General features: G+C 34.6%; 2 protein-coding genes across 3 annotated transcripts in view; one reads left to right on the top strand and one right to left on the bottom strand.

Annotated features, from left to right (window-relative positions):
• Positions 1-14532, bottom strand: part of LOC306847560 (tRNA-dihydrouridine(47) synthase [NAD(P)(+)]-like) — a 356345-nt gene that overhangs the window by 79364 nt on the left and 262449 nt on the right. The window lies entirely within an intron of this gene.
• Positions 1-14532, top strand: part of LOC306847556 (A-kinase anchor protein 9-like) — a 124143-nt gene that overhangs the window by 58118 nt on the left and 51493 nt on the right. Inside the window, exons 20-22 of the mRNA XM_079381545.1 lie at positions 5060-5222; positions 11520-11732; positions 12994-13032. Of these exons, the coding sequence (XP_079237671.1) occupies positions 5060-5222; positions 11520-11732; positions 12994-13032 (415 nt within the window). The remainder of the gene's footprint in view (positions 1-5059; positions 5223-11519; positions 11733-12993; positions 13033-14532) is intronic.

The following is a 14532-nucleotide window of genomic DNA, read 5'->3' as shown; positions in this document are numbered from 1 at the left end:
AACTGCAAAATAATTACTCTATGCAGTGTTTTTTTTAGTATCATTCATAAATTTGTATAGTTTTTGTTAATATTTAGAATTAAATTTAATTTTTTTATATTTTTTTAATTTTAGTGAAAATTTTGTTGTGTTTTGGGCAGTTTTATTAGTTTTTCTGAAGTCGATATAGGTTTTATTAATTTTAATTTATTAGTTTATTAGTTTTTGTTTTAGTTATTACAGCACTTAAACTTAAAATAAATGAAAATGAAAAAATTTGCCTTGGGAACAAGCTAAAATAAAAAAAATTTGTACATTTCATTTGAGTTTATTAATTTTATATATGCATTTCAGTTTATTTTTTTAAAATTTCATTTAATTTTTTATTTTATTTATTCTGATTTTAGATTTATGTAATTATAATAGCTCTCCCTCCATGCGATAGATGAGCTGTTTTTGGCAGCTCAGGATGGAGTGGTTCTGAGGTTGTGATGTTGACAGTGTGTTGGTTAAACACATGACGAGCGGCTCATGCTGGAGAGATCAGATCAGAGTCCAGCAGATGCTCACAGGTCACATGTTCGCTGCTGTGGGCGGGGCCGTTCGCTTCGATTGCCTGTAGATGCCAGCAGATTTGCATAATGCTCTGGTCTCCGTGGCAGCAGTGTAGCCACGCCCCACTGTTGATCCGTCCGCAGTAAAGCGAAACCATCTTTCCTATTCGTTTATTTGAGCTTCCTGCCGGAGATACAGATCATCACTGCACACATAAACAAACGGCCATTATCTCTCCAATAATCAATAAATCCGTTATCTCTGAAGCGTTATTCTAATAGACTCTGATGATTTGAACTCCTTTAGTATTCTTTATTTTTGGTTGATTCTCATAAAAAAGATTAGGATTATAAAGAAGACCAGACTTTTTGTCAAAAATAAACTTTCATTTATTTAGTTAGTAATTTTTCACTTATTTCTCATCACAAATATATTTGTTTTGAACACCTGTTGGACTCTCCAAAATAAACACTTATTTATTGATTTCTTTTTTATTATTTTTTTAATTTTTTCATGTTTGTCATAGCCGTTTTAACTCCTGCTGGACTCTTTACTTTTTGGCTGATTCTTATGAAAATACTTTTTATATATTTTTTCATTCATTCATTCATTCTATTTTTACATGTTTCTCACCACACATATCGCTGTTGTAGCTGACATGGCACAAAATTATGAACACACAAATATCTTGGCTGCCTTGTATCGATATTGATACAGATTTGAAGATTAGATCAGCTCAGATCTGGTTTGACTTGAAATATGAGGGAATGCACACGCAGCAGGGCTTTGAAAGAACGGATGAAGTTCTCTTAATCCGCTGATACACTAATGGACATGTATGTCTTATGCTATCAGAGCCATGCTGCTGTATAACACACAGATCTGAGTGAAAACGGGTTTTAATCAGGCAGGAGTAGGGATTTGCAGTGATTTGTGGCGATGATGCTGGTTTTCAAGGCCTTAATGGCTTTCGCGTGAGTTAATCGTGTAATGGCTTGTTCAGGAATGAAGATTTATGTCGAGGTTTGGGTGTTGGAGGAGAAGTTAATCAATAATGTTGTTATCAGGGAGTCTTTGAAGAGAAAATAATTGCTCAGATGGAATGAAAGCAGCACATTCCTGATTATTAATTGTCTTGGTGGTCTTTAACCCTCATAATGCAGTCAGGTCCATTTTGACTTGAAAAAGATATTTAAAAAATTCTAAAAAATGTATAGTTCTTAGGAAGGGAACGAAACTTTGCAGATGCTTTAAGACCCTCAAAATTCATACCGTTTGATTTTCTTATTTTCAGATTTTTTTACAATTATTTTTAAAGAGATATAACCATTTACAAAATGTTACATTTTGTGTTTGGGTCATTTTGGACCTGGGTTTGTGTGGAATACCATCAGTGTCAAAAATACTTTGTAAAATAATCTGTGAAGTTATATTAGTGTCAAAAAGCTTTTGTAAAACACATTTCACCTTTTCCCCATATCTCTCACACTTTTGGCCTGAATTATGTTGATGAACATGAATATGTGAATATATATTAATAAGCCATTGCAGCATAAAAAAATGACATTTTTTCATCTGAAAGGGAAAGTTTATGCAAGTAAAACTTTTATACAAGAAGTCTGAAAACTTCTCAGAGTAATGTTCATGTTGTTTTGATAGAAATAAATATATAGGTTTCATATATTTGCACTGTTCTTGAGCAGCAATGAGTTATAAATTCAAATTCCATTCATCCCAGTGTGGTTAATACTGATAATTCTCAGATTATATGTTTTTATAAATTTCATACAATGATATATTCAAATAAAATTTCTCGTCATTACTGAAAAAAATATCTGTATATTTTACATAAGTTTTATTTGGTCTGGTTCATGTGTAGCTTGAAATAAAAAAAAAAAAAAAAATTGTTAATAGGAAAGCGGTAAATGCAGTACTAACATAACATTCAAAACTCTGAATTTATTTATTTATTTTTTAAACATTTTTTCACTTATTAGTGAGACGTGTCTCATCAGATACAGTATGGTTGAATAGTTGAACAAAATATAAATAAAATTCAGAAAGACCAGGAATATGAAGTAGAGATTCTGAATGCATTATGAGGCTTAAATCGTTGAGTTCTCGGTTATAGAGCAGGAATCTCGTTGGACAGGCTCGGGCAGGGTGTGTGTGTGTCTGTTAAATCACCTGCAGGCTTCATGACTCCTCCTTTACTGTCGACGTATCCCACACATGTCCACAAACCAGGAAGTGTTTGCGCCGACTGACAGAGAGAGAGAGGCACAGAGAGAGACACACACACACACACAGAGAGAGAGAGATAGAGAGACACACAGAGAGAGAAAGAGAAGGAGGTGCAGATGGAGTCTCTGCTATGGTCTGTTCTCGCTCGTTAACGAGGCCCTGCGTTTTCCCACAGGACCGTTGCCACGGAAGCATGGAATTGTTAATGAGTTTCCAGCGGGAGGGAAAGTGAACGGGAGAGTCTGTGTTTCTGGCAACAGGTTGGAGTTGAGTTTCCTCTCCGGATCGACTCGTTCATCTAGGATTCGCTCGTTTACATCAAGCTGCTTCTTCCTGACCGGCCATGTGAGATCTGTGTGTGTTTACTTCCATAGAGACATGCGCTCAGCTCAGGGATGTTCACTCTGATTAATCTGCGCCTGATGACGATGAGACGCGTCTCAAACTTCTCACAGGACACTGCTTAGAGACGACATGGACTCTTACCGGACGTATTGGGACTCGGCCGTCATGCGTGACGGGTGGCTGGACAGCCAGGACATGGATATTTACGAGGTGGAGTCGCGCATCCCGCTTCCACGACCCTTCCCTCTGAGCCTCCTGCTTCACGAGAAAAATGCTGTAGTAGTGCAGACGCAGATCTCGCACATCAACCAGCGCCACAACGGACACCTGCTCAAAGTGGTCTCCAAGATCTCCCTGCCCACGCCGCCGTACACCGTAAGATTGTGACCTTTGGAAAGGGTTTTATAGACGCTCGCTGGCCGTGTAGTTGGATAAGAGTCTCTGGAGCTGTTGTACACGTCGACTGCGCTGTAATGAGATTCCTGGGTGTGTTTGTGTTTGTGTTCACACGAGATCAGGCTCGCTGTCATGTCAGAGAAATCCTGGCTTTTGTTGAAGCAGTTTCACATCAGTGTGTGACCACATGAAGACGATCAAACTCTGAGCTTGTTGACATTGTGTGCTTTTCATCTGTATTTTCAAACTATGTGTGTGTAGCTTTAAAGCTGAAAAAATACTGTGTAGTACTGTACAAAAGCTTGGGGTCAGGAAGAGTTTTTTCAAAAAATCACCAAGGCTGCATTTATTTGATCAAAAATTCAGAAAAATAGTGAAATATTATTATGATTTAAAACAGCTGTTTTCTATGTGATTATCTGTTAAACTTTAATTTATTTCTGTGACACAGCGCTGTATTTTCAGCATCATTGCTCCAGTCTTCAGTGGCACATGATCTTCAGAAATCATTCTAATATACTGATTTGCTGCTTAAGAAACATTTCTGATTATTATCAATGTTGAACACAGTTGTGCTGCACAATATTTTTGTGGAAACTGTGATGCATTGTATTTTTCAGGATTCACAGATAAATAGAAAGTTCAGAAAAACAGCATTTATTTGAAATAGAAATCTTTTGTGACATTATAAATGTCTTTACTCTCACTTTTGATCAATTTAATGCAGCCTTGATGAATGAAAGCATTAGTTTCCGTAAAAAATCTTACTGAGAATAAAAAAAAAAGTAAAATGACACAAATAAATGAATTAAAAAACAAACAAACAATCAAAACACTTGATTAAATATGAATAAAATCATGAAAATGCAAAATTAAAACAGATAAATTATTTTAAAATTAAAACAATCAAAAATAAAACATTTACTAAAAGTTAATAAAATCATAAAAATGTAAAATTAAATCATTTTAAAATAAAACAATAAAAATAAAACACTTTCAAAAATTGTAATAATAAAATTAAAGAAAAACAATATAAAAATATGAACTAAAAATGTATAAAATAAAAAATGTAAAATTAACATAAATTACTTTAAAATAAATACAAATCAAAATAAAACAGTAAAAGTGAATTTATTATGATGCTGGGCATTTATTATGATGCTTTTTTTATTCATTGTTCAAAGTAATTTAATAAAGTTTTATTTTATTTAGTAATTTTATAAAGTTTTAAGAATTATTTTATTCATGACCTTTAAAAAGCACAAAATAGTATTGAATTGTACAATGAAGGCCGTCAGACTGTTATGATGCTCTGCTCGTCTGTTTATTGCTGAATATTAATTTTTTTCATGTTTCTAGAACAGAATTCGCTCCAGAAACTCTTCCATTTCTCCATGGAAGCAGATTTGCTTTTTTTCTTGATCAGTATTTATTACAGTAGATATTCAGAATTTTGTTTACATGACAGAAGTCTGATTAATGCCAGCTATTTTATTAGTTTTTGTCCATATTGAGCACATGATGTTGGTGTCTCCGTCAGCTGGAGCATGCGCGGATCACACAGACGGAGCTGATAAGGGAGAAGTTCAGACACAATGAGGAGATGGAGGAGCTGCAGCGCAGACAGGAGGAGCTGCAGGAGCGTCTGGGAGAGGAGGCACGAGCTCGGGAACAACTGGCACTGGAGCTGCACAAAGCTGAAGGTGTGTGTGTGTGTGTGTGTGTGAGTGTGTGTGTGTGTGTGTGTGTGTGCGCATGTTTATGTGGTTTATGAGGACACAAATTTGTATAATGGCATGGGTATGACTAGGGATGTAACGGTATGAAAATTTCTCATCACGATTATAGTGACCATAATTATCACGGTTATCAGTATTATCACGGTATTGTTAAAATGTGCTGGAGATGTTCAAAAAGTACCGATACATAAATCACTTCACCAAGTTTTATACTTAAATCAACAAACAGCAAATAAAATGACTTTTTGTTTGCATAATCACTAAAACAATAACATTACCAATGAGGTCTGGATTTTAAATGGCATCTTGACAGACACCAGTTTAATAGCATGTTCAAATAAATAATGTAAATGTTCAAATAAAGCTTAATATAAAGGTAGACCTCACATTTCAGCCTTTAAAGAAAAGGGTCAAGTTAAAATGATAATTGATTAATAAATTATTATATGTATTTTATTTGCTCCATAAATTATTCTATACAGCTTATCTGAATTGTTTAAATGTGTAGAATCCACTTAAGGATTCTGCTTGTTTTTAATCGACCGGTTAAAATTTACAGCAGGGCATGCAAATTTGGTTCGTTTTTTGGCCAGACAGAGACTGCACACAGACTGGATGTAAATAAGTGTCTGTAAATCCACTCTCTGGCACCAGGTGGCGCTTTATATGGTAAAGCTGAATTACAGCTGATTCCCGTGAACTCCGCGAACAAAGCAGTATTGCGTTTAAGAACACTTCCTTTAGGTATTACATGGAGCTGAGATGAAAACAAAATGCCATCGAATCGTTTCTGAAGACAGTCAGGTCCTTCAGAGGTACATTCATATAATTAATGCATTGATATATTCATTTGTATAATTCCCTCAGCACTCTTTTAAAACCTCCCAGCTTTTCCGCCGTTTTCACTCAGAATGAAACTCTGCTGCCGTGCGCTCGTGACACTGTTACACTCTGCTTTATGCCGGACAGTATTTATGTATCGCGAGTTGTTCAAATCACGGTAATCGAATACGGTTTTAATGATAATTAAAATATGAGACGGTAATACTAACCGTGGGGAATTTTATCATGATTTATCGTCAAACCGGTAATCGTTACATCCCTAGGTATGACAGAGGTATTACAATATGAAGGTGGTTTATGAGGACACTGCCTATGTCCCCGTAATTCAAAAGGCTTAAAAAACATGGTGTTTTTTTGAAAATCTAAAAATGCACAAAGTCTCCTGTGAGGGCTAAGTTTAGGTGTAGGGTTGGTGTAGGGCAATAGCACACACAGTTTGTTCAGTATAAAAACCATTACGCCTATGGAGAGTCCCCATAAACCACAAAAACCAACCTGTGTGTGTGTGTGTGTGTGAGAGTGTGTGTGTGAGAGTGTGTGTGTGAGAGTGTGTGTGAGTGTGTCTCTGTGTGTGTGTGTGCGTTTTTGTGACATGAGGACGTAAATTTGTATAATGACATATGTATTACATGGAGAAGGTGATTTATGAGGACATTGCCCCATGTCTCCATATTTCAAAACTCTTATAAATCATACAGAGCGAATTTGTATGTATGTTTTGTGTGTATGAGTATGCGAGTGTGTGTGTGTGTGTGTGTGTGTGTGTATGAGTATGAGAGTGTGTGTATGAGTATGCGAGTGTGAGTGTGTGTGAGAGCGTGTGTGTGTGTGTGTGTGTGTGTGTATGAGTGTGTGTGAGAGCCTGTACGTGTGTGTGTGTGTGTGTGTGTGTGTGTGTGTATGAGAGTGAGTGTGTGTGAGGTAGGGCTGGGCGATAAATCGATTGTATAAATCGATGTAGTTTATGTTGATTTGTTTGAATGAAAATGGTTTTTCTTTTTAACATCCGCCGACGCTCCCCTCTGAGCTCCCGTAGTTCCGAATGAGCTCAGCCCCCCCCCCCGCGCGCTTGCCATATAGGGTTTGGCCGATAGACGATGCCATCATGATGTTAAAGGCCTAACGTTACTTTGTTTTTGAACGCGCAGCCTTTCAAAGTATTCTCCATTTGAAGTTGTACACGAACGCGGGCGGTCGGCGCACGCTCTCTAGAAAGCGTCAACCATGTTCAGTGTCTGCTCTATTTATCCCCGTTCAGTCATAAATGATAACAAATATTTTTTAACTGTTTTAAACCAAAGCTGAGCTGTCTCATACCCTCTCGCTCACAAGCGCTTGTCAATGTGAGCGTCTGTTGTTGCGGTCTCAGCTATTTTGATGTCCGTCTCTTTAGTTTCGTTTTCAGCTGTGAAACAGCGGCCCGGAACAGTGTCGCCACCATGTGGACAAACTGATTACTGTTAAATAACTTCAGTGCGCATGTGAGCCCCCGCTCCCCCCCCCGCAATCCGCCGCATCCCGTGTACGGTAAGAAAATGACGTGTACTACGGAACTCTTTAAAGGGAATAAATACGAGATGGGAGGAAAATATATATTTCAATACTTTCTCTCACAGTTTTATAAATGGGTAATTGTATATAAAATTGTGGGCATCAGGGATTACGCCTGGCATTGAAAGTGCTTTTGAATGTACGATAGCGTTTTAGTTTCACTTTCACTTTCGAGATTCACGATTGCGTTTACTGTTTATACTATTTATACTATTGTTGTTTCTGATTGCACTTTAACCCCAAGGGGGAAATCCAGATTAAATCCCAGAAGGGAAAATCAAAACAAAATGAAGTTAAAACTTGTTTTGAACAATTTCTTTGTCATCGGCAGATTGATTTGAAGTAAGGGGGAAAAATCTATTTAAATCGTAAATCTGATTTTTTTCTTAGGCCATATCGCCCAGCCCTAGTTTGAGGATGTGAGGAGGATGTGCTGGCAGCATGTCAGTGTGTCAAAGAGCTGGGTTGTGTTTGCTTGTGTGTGTGTGTGTGTGTGTGTGTGTGTGTGTGTGTGTGTTGGCAGCATGATAACTCTTCAGTGCTTCGGCTGCAGTGTCCTCACTGCAAATATCTCTGAATCGTTCCAGATGCGTTTCGTTGTCAGTGGACTGTTGTGTGTTCTGTGTATGTGTCTGTATCTGTAACGGAGCAACATGCTGATGTCTCTTTACACGAGCAGCTCTGTTTGTGTGGAGATGACAGCAGTGCAGTTTACTAACTTTCAGAGAACAGATTGATCTAGATCAGGGATTCAGGGATTCACAAACTTTCTAAACTCCCCTTGATGCTAAAACATTTTCTTGATGTCTCCCTGAGATCATTTTAAGTTAATATTTCAATAACTTAACAACACATTCATACGTTCACAGCTGTCTGATGTTGATTAATGGTCACGTGACATCTTTTTTTTTAGTATGTGGTTTTAAAATTTTTATTTATTTTAATTTTCCTTTTTGTGATTGTTATAAATTTTTAGTAAGTGTTTAATTTTGATCTGTTGATTTGTTTTAATTTTATGTTTATGATTTATGTATGTTTGGCAGGTGTTTTATTTTGATTGTTGTTTTTTATTTTAAAATGGTATTTATTTTAATTTTCCATTTTATTTAGTACAAAGTGTTTTATTTTTTTATTGTTTATATTTTTTTTTTTTACATTTGTATAATTTAATTTTAGCTAGTATCTTATTTCTATTTGTTTTTATTTTAAAATGATTGATTTTGTTTTGTTTTTTTACATTTTAATATTGTAAGTTTTACTGCTTTATTTCGATTGGTTTCAATTTATAATAATTTACTTAATTAAATTTTACATTTTTAAGATTTAGTTTTAAAAATTTTACATTTTTTATTGTTTTTTCTACAATCATTTATATTATTTTTTTCATTTTTATTATTGTATAATTTTCAAAGTGTTTTTATTGTTTTATTTTACAATAATGTATTTTCTTATTTTTTATTTATCATTTTTATTTAATTTTTAATCTTTTTTTATTTATGAATTTTTACTGTCTTTTATTTTTTTATAGTTTTTATTTTAGAATAATTTATTTTATCTACTTTTTATCTAATATAAAATATATATATTTTTTTTTATTTTTTTTATTTTTTTTTTTATATATAATTTGCAAACCACCTGCAGTTCCCTCTCGAAACCCAGTTTGGGAAACCCTGATCTAGAACAAGGGGCAGTTTTCTCTGAAGATGCTCAGGACAGACTGTGATTGGTCAGTCATTCCCAGTGACGGGGTGTGTGTGTGTGTGTGTTGGAGACAGTTGGTGACAGCAGTGGCTGGTACTTCAGCACACACACACACACACACACACACACCAATAGCTGGACATTGAGATTTTTCAAACAGACCAGCATTTTTAGTGTGTTGTCAGGGTTACATTTGTCTGTGTGTGTGTGTGTGTGTATGTGAATTGTCATGTCGTAAATGTTTGAATGAGCTTTAGTTTGCTATTTAGCACTAAACGTTTACCATAGTCACGTTACAAGATGATACAATGGCTCTGATGAGCACTAAACACACACAGAGCTGTGCTGGTGGTTTGTGTAGGGTGTGTTTACTGTCAGTGTTTGCTCTGCTGTCACTGATCCTTCATAATGAAGATCAGCTGACCGTAATTCCTCAGCATCACCTCGTCTGTGAATGTCAATCATCTCTTACTGTACTGAATGATCAGACCAGCATTTTCAATATAAAACAAGTGTGTTGGGTAATTGAGGCGCAGTATGTTTTTAATAGCCTTTAATAGTTTTTAATTGTCGTGACTTAAATGTTTGTGTTTCACTGAGAAACCCTGCAGGCCGTGGCTGTTGCTCTTATGCGAGTCTGTGGTTTGATCGTGTCTTTATGTCCTTATTTCACCTGCGTGTCTGTACTCGGCTGCTCATTCTCTGAGTTCAGTCCAAATACAGCAGACGGGTTTTGCTTCTAGATGTTTGTACAAGACTGTCACGCTCCTACATTTACATGCATTCTTTCGGCTTTACAACTGATACCTTTAAATACATTTACATTTACAATTACATTTGCAACAGTTGTGTTATGAATGTGCTTTTGCATTAAACAAACATGAGATCCAGGACAGCGGAAAGAGAAGAAACACGACGCATTAAAAAAAAATCTAATAAAACTGAAGTGTTTAAAGTGTTTTATTTTGATTGATTTTATTTTTTAATTTTTTTTAAATTATTTTAAAATAAATATGCATACAATTTATAAAATAATAAAAATGTAAAATATTTTATTTAAATTTTACTAAATGTTTTATTTTGATGTTTTTATATTAAAATGATTCAACACCGTCAGCTTCACAGGTGATGGTAAAACTGTCAGGAAATGAGTTTTTGTTCAGGTCTCACACTACAGTCTTATGTTCCTCATAAATATTCAGTTTGACACACTTCAGTCAAATTGTAGAAGAATGTGGGAAAAGGTGATGGAGTTTACTGAGGGAGAACGAGAGGAGGATCAGTGACCTGGAACGGATTCAGGGCAGAAATGCTTTATGTTCAAATCCTGTTAACCAAATACAGCCTGACATGCTCTGTGTGTGTGTGCGCGCGTGTGTGTGTGTGTGCATGCGAGTGTGTGTTTATGTCCTTTACGTCACTCATGCAAATGAATGAAATGTTATATTTTACATCAGCCGTCTAAAATTACATCACATGAAAACAAACATTAACTCAAGCTTACAAATAAAGACTTTTACTCACCAAAAATCACTCTCACATATACTCCTTATTATTATTATTATTAATAATAATAATAATAATAACAATGTTTTGTTAAATAAAAGGTATTAAATAATAATAATAATAATAATAAATATTTATAATATATTATAATAAACAATATAGTAATTGTTTTTTTTAATTTGTTTACCCGAAAATCATTTACTCACCCTTATTTTGTTTTAAGCATATAATAATAATAATAATAATGCATTTAATTATTATTATTATTATTATTATTAATGCTTTTATTTATTTATAATTAATTCATAATATTATTTATTTGTTGTTTTAAGTCTGTATTGTTGAATATAATAATAATAATTTATTATTATTATTATTAATAAAATATTTTATTTATTTATAATAATATTACATATGTTTTAAATCTGTATTATTTAATAATAATTATCATAATAATAAATGTTTATTTATTCATAATGAATTTATAATACAAATTATTTGTAGTTTTAAATCCTTATTTAATAATATTAATAATAATAATACTAATAACAACGTTTTATTTGTTGTATATTATGTATTTTTTTATTTGTTCGCCCAGAACTGTTGAGCTTCACACGTATGCCGCAGGAATCAGTGAGTGAGCGTGTGTTTGTGCCGCAGGTGTGATTGACGGCTACACCGGCGAGCGTCTGGCGCTGGAGCAGCAGGTCCGCGAGCGCGCAGAGCTGCAGCTGAATCTGGAGCAGGAGCTGTGTGTGACCGCTAGCCGTCTGCGTGAACTCGAGCAGGAGCGCCAGCAGATCCACGACGAGCGTGAGCTGATGTCGCGCCAGCAGGATGCCATGAGAGAAGGGGCGGGGCCTCGAGAGCTGCGTATGTCACATGACTCACACTCGCTGCCATTCCATTGGCTTACATCTCAGAGAAACAATGTCTGAATAATAACTGATTTGCTGAAGGTGTTCATGGGTAAAATCAGAGCTGCTGCAGTATGATTAACTCAAGATTGATTTCTTTATAGGTTAAATCAGTATTCATTCTCAAGTCCTGTTATGCCAAATCAGCACAAAATAACATTATATTTTGCATAAAGAAAATGTAACCTATTTTTAAATTTGGTGTATTTTTATTATTTTCTTTGTTTTTATGACGCTTAAGTAGTGTTAATTTACTATTGTTTATAGTATATAAGAATAGTAGTTTAAGTATATTAAATGCTGTAATAATAAGTAATTATATACTATGATAGTATTTAATTAGCTTTTGTTTTTAGGATTTTAGTTTTCAAGAGTGTCATTTTTAATATATATTTTAATTCTTCTTTTGTTATATTAGCCTTTTTTTATATACTATTATAGTATTTAAGAATTGTATATTAAATAATCAGTAATTTTATACTATGGTAGTGTTTAATTTAGCTGTTTTTAGAATTTTAATTTTAATTTAAATTTAGTAATTGTTTTGTATTTTTTTTATACCGCTATTTATTTATTTTTTGTTAATTTCAGTTAGTAACCAAGGAACCATTTTTTATTTTGGTTTAAGTTTTATTTTTTTGTCTAATTTGTTAATCTAACAACACAGCAGTTAAGTCCCTGAGTCCCTCGCCGCCCCCAAAATGTAAAAACACGCTTTGCTTTCATTTTTGCACCAAGCGTCTCAAAACTGTTGGCCTCGTTGTGGATCACGTTCAGGCCTTCAGATGTGATTTCAGCTGTTTTCAGGTGCAGTGCATGACTACAATAGCATGACGTGCCAAACTCCAGCAGGAGAATCTGAAGAGGCTTTAAACAGCAAACACGCTCCCTCTCACACACACTCACACACACACACACACACACACACACACTCTCACTCTCTCTCACACACACACACTCACTCACTCACTCTCTCTCACACACACACACACACACACACACACACACACTCTCTCTCACACACACACTCTCTCTCTCTCACACACTCACACTCTCTCTCTCTCACACACACACTCTCACACACACACACACACACACTCTCACACACACACACACATACACGTGTGCAGCTGCGGATCGTGTCCGTCTTCATGTTTCTGTCTTCTTTCCTCCTGTATTTGCATGATGAACGTGTTGTTTTCACTCTCTTTCCTCAGGACTAGTTGAGGCTGCTCTTGATGCAGCACCTGAAGCAGGTGTGTGTGTGAGAGTGTGTGTGTTCACGAGCGGCATGGCTGGCACGCTGTGTATCACTGTCTCTGATTGATTGATCGATCGATTGATTGACATGCACGCGCTGATCAATAACACAGAGCTTTGCTTGCTTTCGGCTCCGCTGATGGACTAACCACTGCTTGAGCTCATTAACATCACATCACTCGATATCTTCTGGAAACACACGCTAGCATGGGTTAGCCGCGGCTAGCTGCTATTGAACAGCCATCTCAGCATCAGCCTGCAACAGCTTAAGTGCTGGATTGGGCTTCAGGACTGTGCGATCTCACCTGGAATTTAAAATAAAATTAATGCATAATACTTTTAATATGTAATTTATTATAATAATAAACAATAAATAGGGCTATTACAGTAAACTACAACTGAAGCCATTAAAAGTTACTTATTGTTATTGTCTGTGTTTTATTACTAATGATGTACTGTTATAGTTTTTGTTAATATTTCGAAGTAGATTTTATAAAATTAAATTAAATTAAAATGTAAAAAAATAAATTTAAAAAATGTAATTTAATAAACTTTTAAAAAATTTACATTTTGCCAGAGTAACATTTCTGTTCTTTTTTTAGTTTAATAAAATAAAATAAATATTAACTGAAAAAATAATAAACAAATAAACTTTATATAGTTCTAAGGCAATTTCTAATTTTTCTTTAGTGTAATAAAATAAACCTTAACTGAAATGGAATCTGAAAAATTATCTTTTAATTACTAGTTGCAAGACAACAAGTCTGAACTAGACTGTGATTTGTCTTCAGCTGATGGCTGTTCAATAAGACACAGGTTTCTTTTCCTTTCTGTTTTGCATTTGCACTTAACCCCTCCCCCTCCTGTGACATCACAGGCTCCGCCCCTCGTCCTCTCCTGCACTGTGGGTTGGTTCGGTGGTTGCTGACAGGATCATGTGAATGGGAACGATTGTGGGAAATGGGAAATCTGTCTCGCCGATGTGCCATATGCAGCTGGAGACAAAAGTGGAGAACAGCAGAGAACATTAAAAAAAACATATCATGATCGTCACAAAATCAAAAGAACAAAACAAGAAATTACATTTTGCATAAAGAAAATTTAATATTATAGTATTTTTAAATATTTTCAATTAGCCTTTTTTATATTTTCAATTTTCATTGCAAATTTAGTTTAAATTTTTGTATTTTATTAGTTTTTAGCCTTGATTTATTTTTATTTCAGTTTGAGTAAGTTTAGTATTTCAAGTTAAACTTATTTTATTTTGTAAAAGTTGCCAAGGGAACATTACATTTTATCTAATGTTTATATTTTATTTTATTTTATTTTGTTTCAGCTTTATTATTTCAATTGGCATAAGCAACTTTTAATAGTATGTTTTAGTTAAAAATAACAAACACTGCAATAAAGCAAATTGTCTTTTGTTTATATATGTTAATTTTTTATTTTAATTTTACTTAACATTTCATTAGGTGCTTGTCATTTTACTTTTTTAT

The sequence above is a fragment of the Barbus barbus genome (genome assembly GCF_936440315.1).
Source record: "Barbus barbus genome assembly, chromosome: 27".
In the NCBI taxonomy this organism is placed as follows: Eukaryota; Metazoa; Chordata; class Actinopteri; order Cypriniformes; family Cyprinidae; genus Barbus; species Barbus barbus.
The sequence above is the reverse complement of the archived record's forward strand: the minus strand, read 5'-3'. Positions and strand labels throughout refer to the sequence as shown.